Raw genomic sequence first — 21639 nt, 5'->3', positions numbered from 1 at the left:
GCGGGCAAGAGCCCGTCACTGCAGGAAACACTCGGCTGGAGCTGAGCCAAGAGGGCCACCGGGGGTCAGCCTGGGAGGCCGCCCGGACAGCCGGTCTGGAGGCCCCAAGGAACTGGGGATGTCCCTGGCCCCGAGCCTGAGCCCGGGGATGAAGCTGACCTGGTGACCACAGAGAGCCTGACAGCCACAGTCCTGGGTTCGAATCTCACTCCATCTCAGCCTCCGTTTCCTTTTCCTAGACACCGTGTCCCAAATCTGTAACCTCAGCTGCTTGGGAGACTGAGGTAGAAGGATTGCTTAGGCCCGAGAGTTCCTGGCCAGCCTGGGCCACACAGCGGAGACCCAGCTCTAACAACCGCAGTAACGGTCGCAACAGTGAGTGCAAAGCTCAGACACACGGGCCTGCTGACTGAGACCTATTAAAGAAAAGAGGGGCTGGGGATTTAGCTCAGTGGTAGAGCGCTCGCCTAGCAAGCGCAAGGCCCTGGGTTTGGTCCTCAGCTCAAAAAAAAAAAAGAAAAAAAAGAAAAAAAAAAAAAAAAAAAGAAAAGGAAAAAAAAAAAAGAAAGAGGAAAAAAGAAAAAGAAAAAAAAGAAGAAAAGAAAAAGCCTGTCCCAGCCACTGCCTCAGTAGGGTCCTGTACTGGTCCACAGCCATCTTTCTATCATGGCGTCTGTTGCTCACACCCCCCATGGCTCCCCGTTACCCTACAGTCTAGCCTCTCATCCCTTTGTCAGCTCCCAGACCTGGTCCAGTCCTTGCTGTTCTCTGAATTTCCGACTTAAAGAGGAGCAAGGCTCATTTGCTTGGTTTGCGTTTATTTTGTTTTGAGACCAGAGTCTCATTATGTAGCCCAGGCTGGCCTCCGACTCAGAGACCCTCTGCCTCTGCCTCCCAGGTTCTGGGATTGAAGACACGGGCCACCACACCCGGCTGGCCCCGTTTTCTAAGACTGTCGTGACAGGTGGAGCTGACCTTTTTCAGCAATCCTCCTGCCTCAGCCTCCAGGATGTGGGGACTACAGGCGCACTAACATGCCTAGCAATGCTTGTCCTTGCCTGAGAAACTTTTCTTTGTTCAAGACCAGGATTTGCAAAACACAAACCCAGCCCGTGGCAGGGCAATGGCTCTGTGGGTGAGCATACTTGTTGCCCAAACGGGGAGCTGAGACACCTTCCCAGCACCCCCATAAAGGCTGGGGCGACCATACACCTGTAACCCCAGCGTTGTGGGCGGACGGCAGGATGCTGAGTGCTGGCCACCGGTCCTGAGACAGCCTGAAAGGTCTCCACCTTGCCCTCCTCTGGCTTGTATGTCCCCTTGGATTCGCATGCTCACATGTGTGGACAGCGCCACACACTCACAAACGACATGGGACAGCCGCTTGGCTCGGCTTTGTCTGCCCAGAGCCCTCCTCTAGGCAGCCTTCCAGGATTCCCTAGGTGATGATAGCCTTCGTCCCTTGGGCCCCAGCCTCGCCCTGGCTCCCAGGCCCCAGGTAGTGCTCCCTGGCGGAAGGGGTCCAGGGCCCGGCCGAGTCGCCTCCGCTGGGTGAGGCCCTGACTCTTTGGGGATTTCCTGCGTCCTCTATAAATAACCCCCCGCCGCTTCCCACAAACTCCTCACCCTTCTTGGAAAAAAGGGACAGCGGCCAAGGCCTCCGTGCAGCTGTGTGCCAGGCCGAGGCAGGAGGCCCGCGGCGGGCGAGCTGCCCGGAGGTGCGGCCCCGCCCAGCGCCAGGCGCCACAGCTCCTGGGAGCCGCGGGACCCTTCCCCTGTTTGAGGCAGGATCTGGCTTGGTGACCCAGCCTGGCTTGGGACGAGCGAGCGCTGCAAAGACAGCCGTCCTCATCGATGAGGACGCGGCCTGGGGACCGCGGGGTTACGCGGGGGGCGCTCGCCCCCTGCTGGCCGGCCGCCGCTCCACCAGGCGGCCCAGCCTCACGGGCGCCACCTCGCGGCCTCGGCGGCGCAGCGCAGACGTCTGCAGGGTCCGTCTGTCCCAGAGCCTCCTACTGGAAGACAGGCCTGAGTACTGTTCCCAGCACCCTGCCGTGAACGATGCCCGTCCCAGATGCTCGAGGCCATCGCCCTGAGGCCGGGCTTTCCGATCTGTATATTGGGAACATTTGTGCGCGGCCTGGTGGTGCACTGGGGAGGATCCTTGAGTAAGGCCAGTGCCGTCTACAAAGACCCTATCTCAAAAACTAAGAATAAATACAAATAAAATAAAAACATTTGATAAGAGGCTGGCGAGGCGGCTCTGCAGATAACATCTGTAGCTCCAAGAGGACTCGAGTCTGGTTCCCAGCGCCCATGGCTCCCAAACTCACACCCCCCCCCCCATAATTAAAACTTGCTGCCAAACCGGATGGCCTGAGAGCCACGGTACCATTGCAGAGGACTCCGGCAAGTTGTCCTCTGATCCCATGTGCGCTGTCCCCATAAACAAACTAAAACAGAATGTTCAGTAGGGCCAGGCCTGGGTTCCAATTAGCCGTTTTTTGCATCGGCCTGTGGTGTCGGCGAAGATTGTTCAGGGCGGGGAGAATGGGAAGCCGTGTGTGCTCATCGGTGAACAGGGCCGATCCCCTCCCTCCCGGTCAGGGGGAGAGCGGAGGCCTGGGTGACTTGTGGGTGAGGCGGAGTCACAGCTGCTGAAGGACTCACACACCAACCCCTCCCTCACTCTGTCCAGGAGGGGGCTTGGGTAGGAAGACTGACAGGCAGCGAAAGGCGGGGGGGGGGGGGAGGCGCGGAAGGAAACGACATTTTCTTTGCCGGCACAGTCAGGTCAGAAAAATCCCAGACACGCTGATTTAGGAGGAGGACTCGGCAGCAGCGGGGGTAGGGACGAGAGAGAGATGGAGAGGACACTATCAGGCCACAGTAGACACTCAGATGGAAGGGTCACAGCGGACGTATTACAGACCATATATGCTGCTACAGAAGTAAAAATAAATAAATAAATAAATATATTTGATTGACATATGATGCCACAGAGAGAACTCATAGGCAAACTTCTGGAAGGTAAGGGTGACTGGTTCTCATGAACAAACATTTCTGATGACCTGAACTCTTCATACTCCTTTGGTAATTAAAAATAAAAATTATGAAGCCAGGGGCGTGGCTCAGGGTGGAGCCCCTGCCTAGAATCCCCAGTGAGGGGCTGGGGGCGTGGCTCAGGGTGGAGCCCCGCCTAGAATCCCCAGTGAGGGGCTGGGGGCGTGGTCAGGGGTGGAGCCCCGCCTAGAATCCCCAGTGAGGGGCTGGGGGCGTGGTCAGGGGGTGGAGCTCTGTCCAGAATCCTCCAGTAGCAGGCTGGGGGCGTGGCTCAACACCTAACAGACAAAGGTCTCATCTCCAGCAATACAGTCTCTTGGCGTGGTGATGTAGGCCTTCATCTCAGCACCCAGGGGTAGCTCTCCTGGGATCCCTGGCCTGTCTGCTCACTGTGGAGGAACAGACCTGAGGGCTGCAGACCCCAGTGCTCTTCTGCCCTCTGCTGCCATCTTGAATCAGTATCTAGTGGGAACCTGAGGCCCAGGCTCTGGCCCTCACTTGCCCACACAGAAGTCCCGGAAGATGAGGTCTAGGATCTCCTCGGTGCCTCCTCCACCCGTGAGGTGGCTCAGGTGCCTCCGAGCCAGGCGCAGGGCCTCTGCCGCCAGGGCCAGGTCTGTCGCCGGCTGGTAGTGTCGCAGGGCGTCCAGGCAGCCCTGGAGGTGGTGCTGGTGCCTCGCCCGGGTCAGGAGCGGCGGTCCTGTGGATGGGTCCCCGCACCTGCCAGAAACGAGACCCGCTGTCTCACTCGCTGGGCAGCCGCACCCCATTTGCAGAGAAACTGAGGCTGAGGGACCGGCCTGAGCCCAAACCAGCAGCTCTGCCTGCACCTGAACCTGGGTTGGGGAAGCTGAAGGAAGCCGAGGGTGACTCACACCGCAGCCAGCTCGGTCTTCAGGGCCTGCAGGAGGCCATCGAGCCCTGCTCCGGTGCGGCAGGAGAGCAGCAGGTACGGCAGCCCGAGGAGGGCGGCGTCGCTGTCCGCGGTCCTAGCGGGAAGCAGGTCAGATTTGTTGAGCAGCAGCAGGAGGCGCTGTCCGCAGCTGTCGGGTCTCTGTGCTACCAACCGGGCCGCCACGGTGTCCAGGAAGCTGCGGCTGGAGGGGGAGGCCAGGTCGGAGGCGTCCAGTACCCCCAGGATGAGGTCAGCCTGCTCCAACCTGGGAAGGGAGGAAGCCATGTTGTGGGGCTCAGCCATGGAAGCCTGGGATGGCACTGTGGGTGCTGAGCAGAGGGACAGACACCGCAGGGCGTGGCCCAGAGCCAGGGCACACACAGCTGCGGGCTCGGGTGAAGGGCATGGCAGAAAACGCTGGGGACGTGGTCAGTGGAGCAGTGGGCAGCGCACAGCAGAGGACCCGAGGTCAGGGCTTTTGGTGAAGAAGGTTGGAGGGTGCAGTTGACAGGGTGGAGCAGAGCGAGGTGGCCCTGGAGGGGGAGTGACCAAGCAAGGCTTAGGGACGGGAGGAGAGTAAGCGGCTCCAGCCAAGCTTGCATGTCAATCAAATTACGAGGCCCCCTACCCTCGATGTCAAGGACGCTTAAAATCTCCCGTTATTTCAGGAATAATGAAACAGACTTAAGGGGAGGAAAGGGCCCCGGGTCGCCTTGGTCCCAGCCCCGCACCCACCTCTGGTGGGCCCTGCGCACACCCTCCTGCTCGACGGCGCCCACGCCTTCCCGCAGCCCAGCGGTATCACTCAGCAGCACAGGGAACCCGGCCAGGTCCACGGGGGTCTCCAGCACATCCCGGGTGGTCCCTGGCTCTGGGGACACGATGGACACAGGTTTCCGGCCTGAAGGGTTGGGAGGTGAAGAAGAACAGGAGGGTGGAGGTAAGCGCCCCCACTTTCAGACTAGACCCCTGCCCAGGGCCCGGCCCCGCCCTTGCCCGCATCCCACATACTGAGCAGATTCACCAGACTGCTCTTCCCTGCATTGGGGGGTCCAGCGACCACAATGTGCGCCCCTGAGCGGAGCCTCTGACCACGCCTGGCATCTCGCAGGTGGGAACCCAGTGCAGCCTCCAGGGCTCGAACGTCTTTGTCCGCTGGGAGGGAGAAGGCAGGTGGAGAAGAGGCAATCAGGAGGATCTCAGGGGGCCAAGATGCCAGCCCCACCCCCCCAAGGCAGACATACCCTGCTCCAACACATCCTCTTCCAAATGGTCATCCTCTCCGAAGTCAATATAGGCCTCTACATGGGCCAGAGCCTGGGAGGAAGGAGAAGATGTCATGGGTGCTCCTGGGAACTCGTGGTCTTCTCTAAACCCAGCTCCAGCTTGACCTGAGTGACCAGACTGGCAGTTCACAGGCCTAGAGCTTTCTCTACAGAACGGGTGGAGGGGTGAGCAAGCAGGCCTTGCCTTGGTGAGGGTCTCCGCCCAGCCTCGGCACAGCTGGCCCAGTTCCCCATCCAGCTGCCTCAGGGCCTGCCTCCGCTGGGCCTCAGTTTCCGCATGGATCAGATCTGCCAGTCCCTCCACCTCAGTCAGGCTCAGCTTTCCGTGGGCGAACGCCCTCCTGGTGAACTCTCCGGCCTCAGCTGGTCGTAGTCCTGGCACACTACCTGGAAGCATCACAAGGTCCTTGATCCCCATCCTACGGCAGATGCCTGACGGCGAAGAACAAACTGAAACCTGTCTGGGTTTTGAGGTGATACGCATGAGCTGCTGGACCCCACTCTCGTCAACCCCCCCCGCCCGCCCACTGTAAGGAACACCAGGAAACTCACTGGTTCCCCAGGCCAGACTCCGACGGGCCCCTTATTTGGGTCTGACCCGGGTATCCTGCCTGAGGGTCAGGAGATTCTGTTAGAACCCAGGCCAGCTGCTGCTCAGGTCGCCTGCAGCTGCTCCTCCCACAAAGGCCCCAAACTGACAGACTAGTAACCACCAGAGGTTTCCTGTGCAAACCAGTTTGACAGACACACATCAGGCAAAGCATTTTCTTCCTGGAAAGGCAAGACCACCCCCCTCCTCCCACCACCCAGGAATCACAGGCAGGCTGGTTGTTAGCTGGTACTGTGGGTTTAATCAACTCCATGCTTAGGACCTAGCCCTTCCTCCGAACGACCTCCACCAAACGCACCCTGCTCTTGAGCCTCAGCTGTCTTCACAGCCTTCCCCATACTGCAGTCTGTCTACGGCATTAATCCTTGGTGTGTGTGTGTCTGTGTGTGTGTGTGTGTGTGTTGATTTCCTGATGTGGCAAACCACACCAGGAAGTCAAAAGACAGCGTACATGAATCAGTTCTCTCCTTTCACCGCAGGGATCCCGGGATTGGAACTCAGATGGGTCTTGACAACAATCGCCTTTACCGGCTGAGCCAGCCATCTAGAAGGCCCACGTTAATATGATAAACCTTTCCCCCCAAATGACACTCTGTCTTGCTGCCTACACCTGAGACCTTTCAGTCTCTCCGGGAAAAGTGTCACCCAACAGAGCCTCTCACCCAACGCCTGCAGGACTCCGCTGACCACCGCGGGACCTCCATGCACGTGCAACTCCACGCAATCCTCACCCGTGAAACTCTGGGGGCCTGGTACGGCAAAAAGCAGAGTCAGACAAAGGGCACGGCCTGGGCTGACTCCCGGAGGGGGCTGAGCCCGGGTCACGAGCGCTGTGGGATCCTGGATCGGGCCCCTCACCTGGGAACCAGAGGACGAGCGCGCGGTCCAGCGGCTCCCCGGAGCGCGGGTGGCGGAGAAGGCGCAGGCAGGCGCTGCGGGCCGGAGGTGGCTCCCGGGACGCCGTGAGGCTGCGGAGCGCGAGCCCGCTGGCCGGGCCGCTGGTGCGGATCACGGCGATGGCGCAGCGGCCCTGGCCGGAGCTGAGAGCGAAGATGGTGCTGCCCGGGGCCCAGGGCCTGGCGCCGCTGCTCCGGCGTGCGCACAGCCTGGGGGCCGGGGAGGAGAGCAGTGAGCGCACCCGGCACGCCGAGCCCCGGGGGGAACAAGGGCGAGGGAACGTCGCCCGGGGATGCCCCGGATGCGCGCTGCGGCCGGCGGATGGACGGGGCGGACCGGAGAGGACATGGCCGCTCCGGGCGGAGGAACGGGGCCCTGGGGCCGAGAGCGGCGCCCCGAGCCGTGACAGCGGGTCTGTCCCACCCACCTGCGGGGCGCCCGTGCCGCCCGGGTCGCCAGGGCGCTCAGCCCGCGCCACATGGGTCTCCAAGTCACAAGCGCCCTCCCTGCCCGACCTTCCTGCGCGGCTTCACGTTCTGGGGGGAAGTCCCGCCCCCTTCGCGGCGTGACTGGCAGGGCGCTCAGCCACTCGATTACCATTGGGTGGGCTACGGACGGTGGTTCCTATTGGCTGATAGCAGGGTGTGTGCGGCGTGAGTGTCCCCCGGAAATACGAGACCGAAGTTTTCGGTTCCTAGAGCGGCGGGGCGGAGCCAGCCGGGGGTGGGCGGAGCCAGCCGGGGGAGGGGGTAGGCGGGCTGTCCCGGGGCGAAGGTTCGGGTCCCCGGCTTCCCCCGTGTACGCGCCGTCGCTGCAGAGGAGCCAAGAAGCCACGTGTGCTGTTTTCACGCTCATCCGCCGAACCTGACAGCCCGAGCTCGATCCCCGGGACCCGCTTAGCGAAGGAGCCCAAGTTGTCCTCCGCCCCCCACACGAGGGGCAGAGGGGGCGAAGGAGGGAGGGAGGGAGAGGTGGGGAGGGAGAGACAGAGAGAGAGAACTGCGCCCAGGTAGGGACCGGAAGCTCAAAGCATCTTGATGACAGTCGGGGATGAGTTCCGGGCAAAGCCACGCCCTAAGTCAGGGGAGAATCTGGTCCCAACTTTTGGGGAAGTTTCTTCCCGGCCCTTTCTGGGTCTCTCCGCTCCCCGTCCCCCAGCTTTGCCAGCTCCGAGGCGAGCGTTTTCAGCCAGGAGCCATCCCCTGGCCCGGTGCCTCCTCCAGGAAGGCCTCCGGGCGGCTCCACTCCAGCCCGGGCTTCCCCGCCCTCTCCGAGGCCCCGGCCGGCCGCAGCTCCGCCGTGTGCCCGTGGCTCCCCGGAAGGCCCCCCTGGGTTACCTCCAGGTTAACCCGGGACAGCCCCGACCTGGGGGCGGAGGCGGAGGCTGGAGCTCCGGGCACCGGGCGGGCGGGGCCGCGGGCGCCTTCGCCGTTAATTCTCGGGTTCCGGCTCCGGGCACCGGGCGGGCGGGCGGGCGGGCTCCGGGGACTCGCTGCAGGCCGGCTGCGGCCGCGAAGCCCTCGGCTGCCCCACTTTGCGGTCTGTGAAACGGGAGCGGAGGCGCTGTCCACCTCCGTGGTCCCGTCTGATCGTGTGGACAGCAGATGCCCACTGCAGACCGGGCCTGCCTAGCCTGGGCTCACGGTCCTTCAGAGGGGGCCGTTCAGGACCGTGGGCGGTGGGGAGACCCGACCCTGCACGGGGGCTCCGCGGGTTACGGCGCTCGCCGCCGAGCCTGGAGACGAGTTCGATCCCCCTGCTCCCCGTGGTGGAGGGAGAGGATCATTCCCTCCAGTTGTCTTCTGCCCGCCACACGCTGGCCAAAGCGCTCCGGACCTCACACACAAGCAAATGCTCTTTTCAAAGTCGGGGGCTCGGAGGAAAAGGGGGGCCGCCGCGCGCCGGAGGCTCGGCTTCGGGAAGAGCCTTTCCCCAGCAAGCGGGGCCTCGCTGGCTCACACCCCGCTCAGCAACCCCCCACCCCACACACACTCATACGAGTTTCAGACAAGCCGTGTTTCGTTTTCTTTTTGGGTTTTTCACGACAGGGTTTCTCTGTGTGACACACTGGGACTCCCTGTGCGGACCAGGCTGGCCTCGAACTCAGAGATCCGCCTGTCTCTGCCTCCCGATTAAAGGAGGGCGCCGCCATCCGGCCAGTGGGCTGATTTTTTTTTTTTTTTTTTTTTTTTTGGTTTTTCGAGACAGGGTTTCTCTGTGTAGCTTTGCGCCTTTCCTGGGACTCACTTGGTAGCCCAGGCTGGCCTTGAACTCACAGAGATCCACCTGCTTCTGCCTCCCGAGTGCTGGGATTAAAGGCGTGCGCCAACACCGCCCGGCTCAGTGGGCTGATTTTTAAAAAATTTATTTTTATTTACGGGTGTGTACTGTCTGGGTCAGGTGTCGGGCCGGAAGAGGTTGTCATATGCCCTGGAGCTGGAGTTACAGGGTGCGGGAACCGAACTCGAGTCCTCTGGAAGAGCGCAAGTGCGGAGCCGAGGGTCCCGGATCGCTCAGAGTGGCCGTGGACTTGCGATGGAGCTGAGGATCGCTTTGAGATACGGATCTTTCTGCCCCCTGAGTGCAGGCCTGGGAGCTCGGTGCCAGCCAGCTCAGGGGTCTACGACCGTGCGGTCCTGCGGCCCCCATCCCGCCACGCAGAGACGGAACGCAGAGCCTTGCGCATGCTCGGCCCGTCTGCGCTGCCCATCTGCACCCCGGCCCCTGGCCGACTACTTACTCCATTTCCTCTGTGTGAGGCGGCGCGCGCCGGGGTGCACTCGTGAACGTGGTCGGCTCTCCACCACGGGGATCGCGGACTTGAACTCGGGACCTCACACCCGGCCTCAAGCGCCTTTATGCACTGAGCCGTTTTTGGCAGGCTCGGGACCATGTTTAGTGGGTAACCTTGGCGCCTGTATCCAGATCCTTTATGGAGGCTGCATTGTAAAGATCACAAGGGCTGCGTGGGTGCGGAGGGCGCACAGCGGGTTTGAGGCCAAGGCCCCGGGGCAGGCTGGACCTGCTGCGCGTGCTCACACCCTTGTCGCGTGCTCACACCCTTGTCTGGGTAGTTGAGGCATTGCTCTTGGAAATGTCGCCCAACCAGGCCCTCCCTCTTACGCGTCCTGCAGGGAGGGAATCACGGCCAGCTCAGATTCCACACCACGTGAGCGGTGTCCTTTGCACATGGGTAAACCGAGGCTGCGGGGCCGTGACGGTGGAGGAGACGCCTTCTCAGTGCGGCCGGGAACGAACACCACAGATCCAAGTGGGCGGGCGGCGAGGGAGCGCAGAAAACCGCACGGGCGGGGACGGGAAGCAGAGGCGAGGCGGGCGGGACCCAGGGTGACGCGCGCGCGGGCTGCGAAGAAGAATCGAGGTTTGGCTCGGGCGGGGACGCCAAGCAAGTGAGGCGCGGGGACGGCGCGCGGCGCGGGCGGGCGGGCGAGAGAGGCCTTTGTCTCCTCCTCCTCCTCCCGCGCGCTCGGTGGTGCCACTCGGGTCCCCATGAGCCCGCGTCCCCCCGGCGCCCGGGCGTCCCGCAGCCCCTGACCTGCCCTGTCCTCGCCATGGCCGAGGCGGCCTCGGGCGCCGGGGGCACGACCCTGGAGGGGGAGCGGGGGAAGAGGCCCCCGCCCGAGGGCGAGCCTGCGGCGCCTGCGTCTGGAGTCCTGGGTACGTGAACTGCGGGTGGCACCGGGCAGGTGCACGGCTGCGCCCCGGGGCTGCAGGGGACGCCGATCGATCGGGGTCACACATCCAGAGCCTGGCATGTGGCCCGGGGCCGCTCCCCGCGGCGCTGCGGCTGCGGCTCGGCGCGGGGTTGGAGCAGTGCGTCTGCACTGGGGGTCCTGGGTGCGGGGACGTGGACACGCCCCTCGGGCGGCCCCGGCTCGGCTGGAGTGAGCCCTGCCGTTTGGAGACTCCCAGCACCGGGAAACAGGGTGCTATGAACTCGCACGGTCCTGAGTTCGAATCCCACCTTGGTTAGGTGACCTTGAGCGCCTGGGTACACTCTCTGGGCCTCAATTTGGTGACCTGCGAAATGGGGTTAAGGATTTTACTCTGTTGGTGCGGCTGCTTTAAGGACCGCGCTGTCATACCGTGAAGCGCTCAAGGTTGCTTGTGGGCACCCCACTGATTGTGGTTTGGGAGGCGGAGCTGGGCCTCAACCATGAGTAAGATTTCTAAGGCAGGCCCTAGGGGGAAGGGCCTGGCTGGTGCAGGGGACGTGGAGAGAGGAGAGCAAGCCCAGGCTGCGGGTGCCCGGCCCTGGAGAGCTTTGATGAGGACCAATCCGTGCCCGGAGAGGCCTGATCTCAGCCCGACCTGCCGCGCCGGCCCACAGATAAACTGTTCGGGAAGAGGCTCCTGCAGGCCGGCCGCTACCTGGTGTCCCACAAGGCGTGGATGAAGACGGTGCCCACCGAGGACTGTGACGTGCTCATGACCTTCCCAGGTATGCACACCTGCCTGCCCTGCCCCAGAGGCAGCCTCCGCCGCTTTGGCCGACATGTCCTCCCGAGCACAGACCCATTGGCCCCTGTGCCCCTCGGCAGACACCACTGACGACCACACGCTGCTGTGGCTGCTGAATCACATCCGAGTGGGCATCCCCGAGCTGATCGTGCAAGTTCGCCACCACCGCCACACGCGTGCCTATGCCTTCTTCGTCACAGCCACCTATGAGAGGCGAGTCCCCTGCCTCCGCCTCCCTCTGGCTTTGTCACCCTGCCCCGCGGAGGGCCAGCTGTGCCAACCATCCGTTTGTCCCGAGATGTGGCTCGGGAGTCGTCCTTAGCTTGGGGATGGTGAGCCGGGGTCCCACGGTGAACCCTCTATGCCCTGCCCCGCCCACAGCCTGCTCCGAGGGGCCGACGAGCTGGGTCTGCGGAAGGCAGTGAAGGCCGAGTTTGGCGGGGGCACCCGCAGCTTCTCCTGCGAAGAGGACTTCATCTACGAGAACGTGGAGAGCGAGCTGCGCTTCTTTACCTCGCAGGTGACCGCCCTGCGCCCACGCCTCTGTGCCCCGCGCCCCGCGTACCACGCTCACCCCTGTCTCCCCACAGGAGCGGCAGAGCATCATCCGCTTCTGGCTGCAGAACCTGCGGGCCAAGCAGGGGGAGGCGCTGCACAACGTGCGCTTCTTGGAGGACCAGCCAATCAGTGAGCAGGGCGGGCCCGCCACCCAGTTACCTGCGGAGAGCTGGGCGTGTCTGCTAGACGGTCGTGTAGGAGGGCGGGGCTTACGGGCAAACTAACGAGGCTAGGAACCAGTGGGGCAGCCAAGGAACCCAATGGGCGTGGCCGCGCCGGGCACCCGGTGCCAAGGCGGGAGGGGCGGTCCAGGTGAGGCTTTCCCGTAGGTCCCTGGGAAGGTGAGGGCAGGACCGCGGACAGCGCCCAGTGCTCGGTGGTGAGGCCCATTGGGAAACCGGTTCTCACAGGTTCACTTTTCTACACCAGCCTGGCATTTTTTAGACAATCAGGGCCAGAAACGGGGGTTAAATTCTAAAAATGCACCCGATGGGCACGGTGGGGACATGCCTGTGCTCTCCCAGCCCGTGGGAGGCTGAGGCCGAGAGCCTGTTAGGTCAAGACCAGCCTGGGCTACATAGTGAGACCCTCTTAGTTCCCGGCCATCCCCGCTCCTCCCAAATCCATCTCCCCAGGGCGTGGGCCGCCACACCCGGCTTACGCCACGCTGGGGATGGAACCCAGGCTCTTGTGTATGCAAAGCAAGCACCCTACCAACCGAACCACATTTCCAGCCTCCTACGGGCTTCAGAACAGGCAAAAAGCTGTGACACTGGTTCCCCCAAGGTGGGCTGCCCGGGCTGGTCACGTGGTGCAGGGGCAGAGGTCATTCTCACTCCTCCTCCTGCAGTCCCGGAGCTGGCTGCCCGAGGCATCATACAGCAGGTGTTTCCGGTCCACGAGCAGCGCATTCTGAATCGTCTCATGAAGTCCTGGGTGCAGGCCGTGTGTGAAAACCAGCCTTTAGGTGTGGCTCAGTGGCTGAGGAGTGGGCTGGGGTCCCAGGCGACACTTGGAGGTGACCCAGACTCTCTTGTCCCCTGGCAGATGACATCTGTGACTACTTTGGGGTGAAGATCGCCATGTATTTTGCCTGGCTGGGCTTCTACACGTCGGCAATGGTTTACCCTGCCGTCTTCGGCTCTGTTCTGTACACATTCACCGAGGCGGACCAGGTGCCGGGCCAGGACTGGGGCGGCCTAGCTTCCCCCAAAAGCCGGCCGCGTCATTGACTCGGCTCTCCTGTCACCTGCAGACAAGCCGGGATGTCTCCTGTGTCGTCTTCGCTCTCTTCAACGTGATCTGGTCAACACTGTTCTTGGAGGAGTGGAAACGGAGGGGCACAGAGCTGGCTTACAAGTGGGGGACGCTGGACTCGCCCGGGGAAGCTGTGGAGGAGCCACGACCCCAGTTCAGGGTCAGTCTGGAGCTGAGGCTCAACATCAGACAAGGTTGTAGAGGGCACTGTGCGTGTGTGCTGGGGTTGACACCAGAGAAAGGTGTGTGCACCTTGACGGCGGTGGTCTTGAGGTTTGAGATCCACCGTCGTGTGTGCTGGGGTGGACACCAGAGAAAGGTGTGTGCACCTTGACGGCGGTGGACTTGAGGCTTGAGATTCACCGCCGTGGGTGCTGGGGTGGACACCAGAGAAAGGTGTGTGCACCCTGACGGCGGTGCATTTGAGGTTTTGAGAAGGGTGCGCCGAGGAGCGTCTCCTGAGAGACCAGGCTTGGCGGAGGGAACCTGGGCCCCTGGGGTCAGGAGGTGGGTGTGGCCCCGGGGCACATACGCTACCCTTTCTGCTGTCGGCCAGGGCATCCGTCGCATCAGCCCCATCACTCAGGCTGAGGAGTTCTACTACCCGCCCTGGAAGCGCTTGCTCTTCCAGCTGCTCGTCAGCCTGCCTCTGTGCCTGGCCTGTCTCGTCTGCGTCTTCGTGCTGATGCTCGGCTGCTTCCAGCTGCAGGTGACCCCACAGCCCCGGCCCTGCCCGAGCCTCTGGCCGCCGAGCTTCGCTAGGCTGATCCCCCTGCCTCGGCCTGTCCCCTGTAGGAGCTGGTCCTGAGCGTCAAGGGTCTGCCCCGCCTGGTTCGATTTCTGCCCAAGGTCATGCTGGCCCTGCTGGTCAGCGTGAGCGCCGAGGGCTACAAGAAGTTAGCCGTGTGGCTCAACGACATGGGTATGTGCAGCCAGGGGAGGTCCGCGCCTTCCCGGGGACCCCCAGAGCCCCCGGGAGGAGCAGGGTGGCACCTCACTCGCCTCCTCGGCCCCTAGAGAATTACCGGCTAGAGAGCGCTTACGAGAGGCACCTTATCATCAAAGTCGTCCTGGTGAGTGAGCCTGCATGTCCAAAGAGGCTAGGAGGACGGGAGAGGGGGCGGGGTGACCCGAAAGGCGGGGCTGCAGGATGACCCCGGCCGCCTGCCTCCCAGTTCCAGTTTGTCAACTCCTACTTGAGTCTGTTCTACATCGGCTTCTACCTCAAAGACATGGAGCGCCTGAAAGAGGTGAGGGCCTGCCCAGCGCCCCAGGGCCAGCACCCTGGCCCCCTGGGGATGGGCCCGTGGAAGGGTCCAGGGCTCTCCAGCCCCTCCCCCGCCCCTCCATCCTTCTCTCCTCTTTGTCCGTCTGTCCGTGTATCCTCTCTCTGCCCGTCGTTCCCCTCTCCCATCCGTCCGTCCGTCCACCTGTCCCGTTGGTCCCTCCACAGCTCCTGCTACTCCTGTCCCTGACCCAGAGCCTCGAGCGGCAGCTGCGGGCGGCGCTGGTCCCGCTCGTGGCCCTGCGGTTGCGCCTGCTCCTCCTGTCCCTCCGGGGTTTCCTGCTCGCGGCCCGGGCCAAAGTACGGGCAGGTGGCAGCCTCCCCACGGTGTGGGCAGTGTGGCTGTGCTGCGGGTGGGGCACGGCCAGCATAGGGTGCATGCGCGCAAGGGTCTCCGGTGCAGGAGGAGGGCGGCCCGCCGAGGCGCCCGGGGCCCTAGGCGGTGCCTGGGCGGGGTGGAGATAGTTGCGCTGAGATTCCTGGCCGGTCTGCAAGTTGTCTGCGTCGTGCACTGCGCACCCGCGCGTGGCAGTTGCATTGGGGCTGAGCTGCAGCCTCATGTCCAGGGTTGTCGAGGGTGCTGCAGGAGCCGTGCGCGGCTTCGAGGGTGTGACCCCCGCGGTGCCCGGCCCCGTCCGCCCCACGCGGCCTCTTTCCGCCCGCAGATGCTGGCCACGCTCCTCATCACCCGGCAGCTGCTGCAGAACGTGCGCGAAGTGCTGCAGCCGCACCTGTACCGCAGGCTGGGCAGCGGCGAGCTGGGGCTGCGCGCCATCGGGGAACTGGCTCGGGCCCTGCTAGGCCTGCTCAACCCCTTGCGCCCGGACCTCCGACGGCACCTGGAGGCCCAGGCTGACGAGGGAGGAGCGGGGAGCCACAGGTGCCTGGGCGGAGGCTGCGGGGCGCCGGAGGAAGAGGAAGAGACGGTGGTGGTGGAGCGGAGGCCCGCAGGGGAAGGCGGAGAGGTCCCAGATGGGAGTCGGGGTGGCAAGGAGGAGGAGGAGGAGGACGAGGACGATGAGGACGACGAGGACGACGAGGACGAGGGCGAGGAAGGCGGCCTCCTGGACTGCGGGCTGCGCCTTAAGAAGGTCAGCTTTGCCGAGCGGGGCGCAGGGCGGCGCAGGCCAGGCCCGGGCCCCGACGGCCTCCTGGAGGAGGGGAGCCCCACCATGGTGGAGAAGGGGCTGGAGCCTGGCGTGTTTACGCTGGCTGAGGAAGACGATGAGCCGGAGGGACCTCCCGGCAGCCCCGGGCCAGAGCCCCCGACGGTCTTACTCCGTCGCGCGGGCGGTGAGGGCCGAGACCAGGGTCCTGATGGAGGTCGAGACCCGGAGCCCGGCTCCGGCGACACGGCTGGGAGACAGAGGCACAGCAGGTCCTCCTGGATCGACCCGCCCGAGGAGGAGCATTCGCCGCAGCTCACGCAGGCGGAGCTGGAGAGCTGCATGAAGAAGTACGAGGTGAGAACGTCTGCATGAAGAAGGGCGGGGCCGCCGCCAGGTCGGGACTTAGAGGACAGGCTGGTCCACGGGAAGCCAAAAGTGATTAAACAGGGCAGTGTTGATGGTTTAGCTGGTCCAGTGCTTGTCTGGCATGCACAGAGCGCCACATAAACCCGGCATGGTGAAGCATGCTGGTCTTGCCAGCACCGGGAGTTGAAGGCAGGGAGATGAGAAGGTCAAGGTCAGCCTCTGATTTATAGTAAGTTCTGGTCAAGCCTGGGCTACAGGAGACACTCCCTTACAAAAACAAACCAGAGGTGGGGCGGTGGTGGCGGCGGCGCACGCATTTAATGCCAGACTTAGGAGGCAGAGGCTGAAGGATCTCCGTAAATTCGAGGCCAGCCTGGGCTACAGAGCGAGGTCCAGGATAGCCAGGGCTACGCAGAGAAACCAATAAATAAGCAGGACTGGAGCGCTGGCTCAGCGGTCGAGCTGATCCTCAGATTCCTGCGCCCGCATCAACCCTACAAAAGCTCTAACTCTAGCTGCAAGGGACCCGGCACCAGCTTCCAGTCTGCGCACGCACGGACGCACAGGAATCCACACGGACATGAGTAAAATACAGTTTAGATAAAAAAAAGAAAAGAAAAGAAGGGCGAGTGGGATGGCTGGGATGGTAAAGGCGCTTGCCACAAAGCCTCGAGGACCTCAGTTCAAACCTCGGGACCCCTCGGTGGACGGAGAGAACAGACGACCAGCAGTTGTGTTCTGATGTCAACAACGTGCTGTGAACCCCACTCAAAAGACAGGTGGACAGTGCCTGAGGTCTGTTCACAGTTCACCCTGGCTTCCATCAAGCTCACACGGGCCTGGAGCTCACACAGGCCCGGAGCTCACACACACACACACACACACACACACACACACACACACACACACACCGTGCAAACTACGCAGAGAAACAAAAAGCCTCCCCACCCCTGCTGCTGCCACAAAAAAGCACATGGGGTGCACTGTTGTTGTTACAGTCGGGGTGCACTGTTATAGTCGGGGTGCACTGTTGTTACAGTCGGGGTGCACTGTTGTTATAGTCGGGGTGCACTGTTGTTGTTACAGTCAGAGTGCACTGTTGTTACAGTCGGGGTGCACTGTTGTTACAGTCGAGGTGCACTGTTGTTACAGTCGGGGTGCACTGTTGTTGTTACAGTCGGGGTGCACTGTTGTTACAGTTGAGAATGCACTGTTGTTGTTACAGTCGGGGTGCACTGTTGTTACAGTCGGGGTGCACTGTTGTTACAGCCGGGGTGCACTGTTGTTACAGTCGGGGTGCACTGTTGTTACAGTCGGGGTGCACTGTTGTTACAGTCGGAGTGCAGTGTTGTTACAGTCGGGGTGCACTGCTGTTACAGTCGGGGTGCACTGTTGTTACAGTCGGAGTGCACTGTTGTTACAGCCGGGGTGCACTGTTGTTATAGTTGGGAGAGCACTGTTGTTGTTACAGCCGGGGTGCACTGTTGTTACAGTCGGGCTGCACTGTTGTTGTTACAGTCGGGGTGCACTGTTGATGTTACAGTCGGGGTGCACTGTTGTTACAGTCGGGGTGCACTGTTGTTACAGTCGGGGTGCACTGTTGTTGTTACAGTCGGGGTGCACTGTTGTTACAGTCAGGGTGCACTGTTGTTACAGTCGGGGTGCACTGTTGTTACAGTCGGGGTGCACTGTTGTTGTTACAGTCGGGGTGCACTGTTGTTGTTACAGTCGGGGTGCACTGTTGTTGTTACAGTCGGGGTGCACTGTTGTTGTTACAGTCGGGGTGCACTGTTGTTGTTACAGTCGGGGTGCACTGTTGTTGTTACAGTCGGGGTGCACTGTTGTTGTTACAGTCGGGGTGCACTGTTGTTATTACAGTCGGGGTGCACTGTTGTTACAGTCGGGGTGCACTGTTGTTACAGTCGGGGTGCACTGTTGTTACAGTCGGGGTGCACTGTTGTTGTTGTTTTTACTCTTTGGTCTTTTGGGGGAATCCGTCACCCAGCCCCCAAGTGAATCACACATGGAGACTTAATTCTGACAAATGCCTGGCCTTGGCTTGGCTTGTTTCTCGCCAGCTTTTCTTAAATTAAAACTGTCTTCATTTGCCTCTGGGACTTTACTTTTTTCTATGTCTGTAGATCTTTTCTTTCCTTCTCATTAGGTGTCTGGCTGGGTGTCTGGGTGTCTGGGTGTCTGGCTGGGTGTCTGGGAGTCCGGCCCCTTCTTTTCTCGCTCGTTCCTTTTCTTGTTCCTTGAACTCCTTTCTCCCAGATTTTTCCCTCTGTTATTCTCTCTGCCTGCCGGCCCCACCTATCCTTTCTCCTGCCTTGCTTCTCCTTCAGTAGACCATTGGGTGTTTTAGACAAGCAATGTAACACCGCCTCACAGAGTTAAACAAATGCAACATAAAAGAATGCAACACATCTTTGCATCACTAAACAAATGCTCCACAGCATAAACAGATGTAACACATCTTCAAATAATATTCCACAACACTGGATGTGAAGGTGGAGGCAGGTTTGCAAGTGGATGTGTCAGGGTGACATGGGACCCCTGGTGCGGTGAGTGCGAGAGCCCAGCCGGCAGTCGTGGCCCTTGGACTTGTGCAGGCTGAATCTGAGGTGGGGAGGGAGCCTGCGAGGGCCCAGTGGGATGAATTGAGGGGGCAGCGCAAGCCTGATGGGAGCCCTGTCCTCAGGACACGTTCCAGGACTACCAGGAGATGTTTGTGCAGTTTGGCTACGTGGTTCTCTTCTCCTCTGCCTTCCCGCTGGCCGCCCTGTGTGCCCTCGTCAACAACCTGATTGAGATCCGAAGCGACGCCTTCAAGCTATGCACCGGCCTACAGCGGCCCTTTGGACAGCGTGTGGAGAGCATTGGCCAGTGGCAGGTGGGCCAGTCAGGGAGGCCCAGAGGGGATGGCAGTCCCTGGCTCGACCCCGCCCTGAGCCTCTTGTCTCCTCTGCAGAAGGTCATGGAGGCGATGGGTGTGCTGGCCATCGTGGTGAACTGCTACCTCATCGGCCAGTGCGGCCAGCTGCAGCGCCTCTTCCCCTGGCTGAGCCCAGAGGCGGCCATCGTGTCTGTGGTGGTGCTAGAGGTGAGGCTGGCGGGCCCGGGGTGGGAGCTGGGGGGAAGCCAGGCATCCCTGAGCCTGTGGCCTCCTCTTCTGTCCCCCACAGCACTTGGCTCTGCTAGTCAAGTACCTCATCCATGCGGCCATCCCTGACATCCCGGGCTGGGTGGCCGAGGAGATGGCCAAACTGGAGTACCAGCGACGGGAAGCCTTCAAGGTACAGGGCTGGGGTCTGGAGGGGACAAATTCCAGGCTGAGCCCTTAGAGGACATGCACAGGCTGCAGGGGGGCCGCCCAGCTCCCCACCCTCAGGCTCTACACCCAGAGATCCCGCCAACTTGGATGAGAGTACCCAGTGTCTGTAGGGTGTGGAGGACACAACTGTCATCCCAACACCTTGGCGTGGAGGCAGGTGGATCAGGAGTTCAGGGCCAGCCTGGGCTTCATGCTGTGCTCTCTTAAAAAACAAAGCAGAATAGGCACCTACCGCCATACCTGTTTTTCCTTTTTTAATTCTTTATGTATTGTTAGTGGGTCTTGGGGCCCCATCCCCAGACCCGCAGTTAGCTGGGATCACAGATGTGGAGCACAGTGTCCCCTCAGAACAACTGTCCACACAGTATTCCCAGTGACTCACCCCGAGGCTTTCTTTTTTAGATTTATTTTACTTTATCTGCATGTGTTATGTGCACCATGTGCATGAAGTGCCCCTGGCGACCAGTAGAGGGCGTCAGATTCAGTGAGCTGCATCGCGGGTGCCAGGGACTAAACTGGGGTGCTCTCCCGCTGAGCTGTCTCTCCAGCCCATTTAGGGGCATTTGAAGTCTACAGGGAGGGGCAAGCAGAGAGAAAGCAGGGTGCCACTGTAGAAGGGGGCCGAGCATCCGTGGTACCAAACTTGTGGATCCTAGAGCCAATGCCTTGTGGGTACCTCCTGCTCACAGTAGCGGGTGTTGTCTAGATTCTTGACAAGCTCCAAGCTCTCAAGAATGCTCATTCTCCAGATGCCAGCCCGCCTCTTCCAAACCCCTCTGCAAACGGCACGAACAGCTAAAGAGCTGCACCTTCTAGGAAAGACTCAAGTGTTCCAACCAGAGCCAGGGTCCTAGGCTGTCACTCTACCTGAGCCACGCCCCCAGCCCCTCACTTACGGATCCTGGGGGGCGGGGGGACTACTGCTGATCCTCATCAGTTCCAAACAGAATTTTAATTAATTTATATTGGCGGGGCCCTGAGTGGTGGCTCATACCTGTGATCCCAGCCCTGGGAAGTTGAGGCTGGAAGATTCTGAATTCTAAATTCCAGCTACACAATGAAGCCTTGTCTCAAAAACACACAAAGAAAGGGAAAGAAAGGGGAGGACGGGACTCCTTTGAGAGAGCCGGGGCTGGGGGTCCACGGCCCCCCACGTGCCCTGCCCTCTGAGCAGCGGACCCAGCGTTTCTTGGCCTCGGGCACCGGGTGGCCAGGCCGGGGGTCGGTCGGGGCGCTCAGGCCGTGTCTCCCCGCAGCGGCACGAGCGGCAGGCGCAGCAGCGCTTCCAGCAGCAGCAGCGGCGACGGCGGGAGGAGGAGGAGCGGCAGCGGCACGCGGAGCAGCAGGCGCGGCGGGAGCGCGACGCGGGCGGCCGCGAGGAGGCGCGCGCGGAGGCCCCGGGCCCCGACCCCGCGGCGGAGCGCGGCGCGGCCAAGGCCAAGGGCGGCGAGCGGCCCCGAAGGCCCGGAGCGCTGCTGCCGCCCGGCCCGGTGCTGCGGCTGAAGCAGATCATCCCGCTGCAGGCCGGCCGCCCGCGCCCGCCGGCTGCGCGCCCCCGCCGCGCTCGCCCGCGGACACGCGCCTGCCCGCCTTCCTCAGCCTGCGCTTCCTCAAGGCGCCCGAGCGCGGCCCGTCCCCGCCGCGGCCCGGGAAGCTCTTCGCCTTCACGGCGCGCGAGTCGGCGGCCAACGGGGCCCCCGGGGAGGCGCGCGCGCGCACAGGAGCGCCGGGGACGAGCCTGCGGCCGCCGAGCCGGAATCTCGGCCCGAGGACGCAGGTCACAGGCCTTAACCGGGGCGCGCGTCGCGAGGGCCGTGGGCACCGTGGGGCCCCGCGAACCGCGCTCTCCCTCCGCAGGGCTCGCCTCGCCGCCCGCCGGCTGCTGGCGCTGGGACGCGCCCTGGGGCTGCGGCGACAACCGCCCCGCGTCCCCGGCGCCGCCGCGGAGGCCCCCGCGCGGCCCGCGCAGCCCGCCTGCTGGCCCGCAGCCCGCCACTAGCCCCGCCACGCCCCTGCCGTCCCCTCGACCGGATGGGGGCCACGAGCGGAACCCCACAGTACAGAAAAGTACACAGGACGGGCGGTTATTTATTTGTTTTTAATTTATTTTGTCATATTTTTGTAAAACGGCAGAAATGCAATAAAGTCTATTTCAACAGTGCTCGAGGTCAGAGCGGTGGAGGGACCGGGGGTCCGGGGACCCGGAGCCGGTGGCTGAGCCCCCCGGTTCTCCCGGGATGAGGCCTCTAGAGGGCCCAGGGGACGCCGCAGCGCGGCAGTCTCGGGCCTGGGTCCAGCCGCACGCACATGGCACCCCACGCCCCAGATGGGGCACGGGGATGGAGCACGCGTGGGGGTGGGTGCCCAGGCAGGGTGGGCAGCGGGAACAGCCTGCGGGAACCGGGAGCCCCAGGTGGCACTCGAGGCTGCATGGGAAGGCAGTGTCTGGGAAGGCAGAATCTGGACCCCGGCCTGCGGGCGGCAGGAACCCCAGTGT

The 21639-nt window shown here is 62.4% G+C and overlaps 2 protein-coding genes across 3 annotated transcripts; one reads left to right on the top strand and one right to left on the bottom strand.

The window, feature by feature from the left end:
* Positions 1–3212: 3212 nt before the first annotated feature.
* Positions 3213–8095, bottom strand: Gtpbp3 (GTP binding protein 3, mitochondrial). Of its 2 annotated transcripts, none has more exons than XM_028855941.2 (9): positions 7179–8095; positions 6713–6960; positions 6517–6603; positions 5429–5676; positions 5203–5275; positions 4970–5113; positions 4694–4859; positions 3939–4223; positions 3213–3783 (listed from the first exon to the last, which is right to left on the bottom strand). In XM_028855941.2, the coding sequence occupies exons 1-9, from the start codon at positions 7349–7351 to the stop codon at positions 3558–3560; spliced, it is 1650 nt and encodes a 549-aa protein (XP_028711774.1). In that variant the 5' UTR covers positions 7352–8095; the 3' UTR covers positions 3213–3557. The 2 variants fall into 2 exon arrangements, with proteins under 2 accessions (XP_028711774.1, XP_028711775.2); XM_028855942.2 differs by having other exon boundaries at positions 5429–5631; positions 7179–8094.
* Positions 8096–10221: 2126 nt separating this feature from the next.
* On the top strand, positions 10222–21003 carry Ano8 (anoctamin 8). The gene is given in 19 exon segments (XM_028855904.2): positions 10222–10429; positions 11103–11213; positions 11314–11446; positions 11615–11753; positions 11824–11920; positions 12642–12758; positions 12839–12966; positions 13047–13208; positions 13605–13757; positions 13844–13970; positions 14066–14121; positions 14224–14298; positions 14999–15796; positions 18510–18701; positions 18780–18911; positions 18994–19104; positions 20399–20663; positions 20666–20839; positions 20842–21003. Coding segments are annotated over 19 exon segments (3168 nt in total). The 5' UTR covers positions 10222–10323; the 3' UTR covers positions 20934–21003.
* Positions 21004–21639: the final 636 nt, after the last annotated feature.

The sequence above is a fragment of the Peromyscus leucopus genome, chromosome 17 (genome assembly GCF_004664715.2).
Source record: "Peromyscus leucopus breed LL Stock chromosome 17, UCI_PerLeu_2.1, whole genome shotgun sequence".
Lineage (NCBI taxonomy): Eukaryota > Metazoa > Chordata > Mammalia > Rodentia > Cricetidae > Peromyscus > Peromyscus leucopus.
This window is presented reverse-complemented; position numbering and strand designations above follow the sequence as displayed.

Coding starts and splice junctions, on each gene's coding strand:
- Gtpbp3 (XM_028855941.2), bottom strand. CDS start 7,351: ATGGTAATCGAGTGGCTGAGCGCCCTGCCAGTCACGCCGCGAAGGGGG. Junction 6,961..7,178: donor GCGGCACGGGCGCCCCGCAG/GTGGGTGGGACA, acceptor CCCGGCCCCCAG/GCTGTGCGCACGCCGGAGCA. Junction 5,276..5,428: donor GGGCGGAGACCCTCACCAAG/GCAAGGCCTGCT, acceptor CCTTCCTCCCAG/GCTCTGGCCCATGTAGAGGC.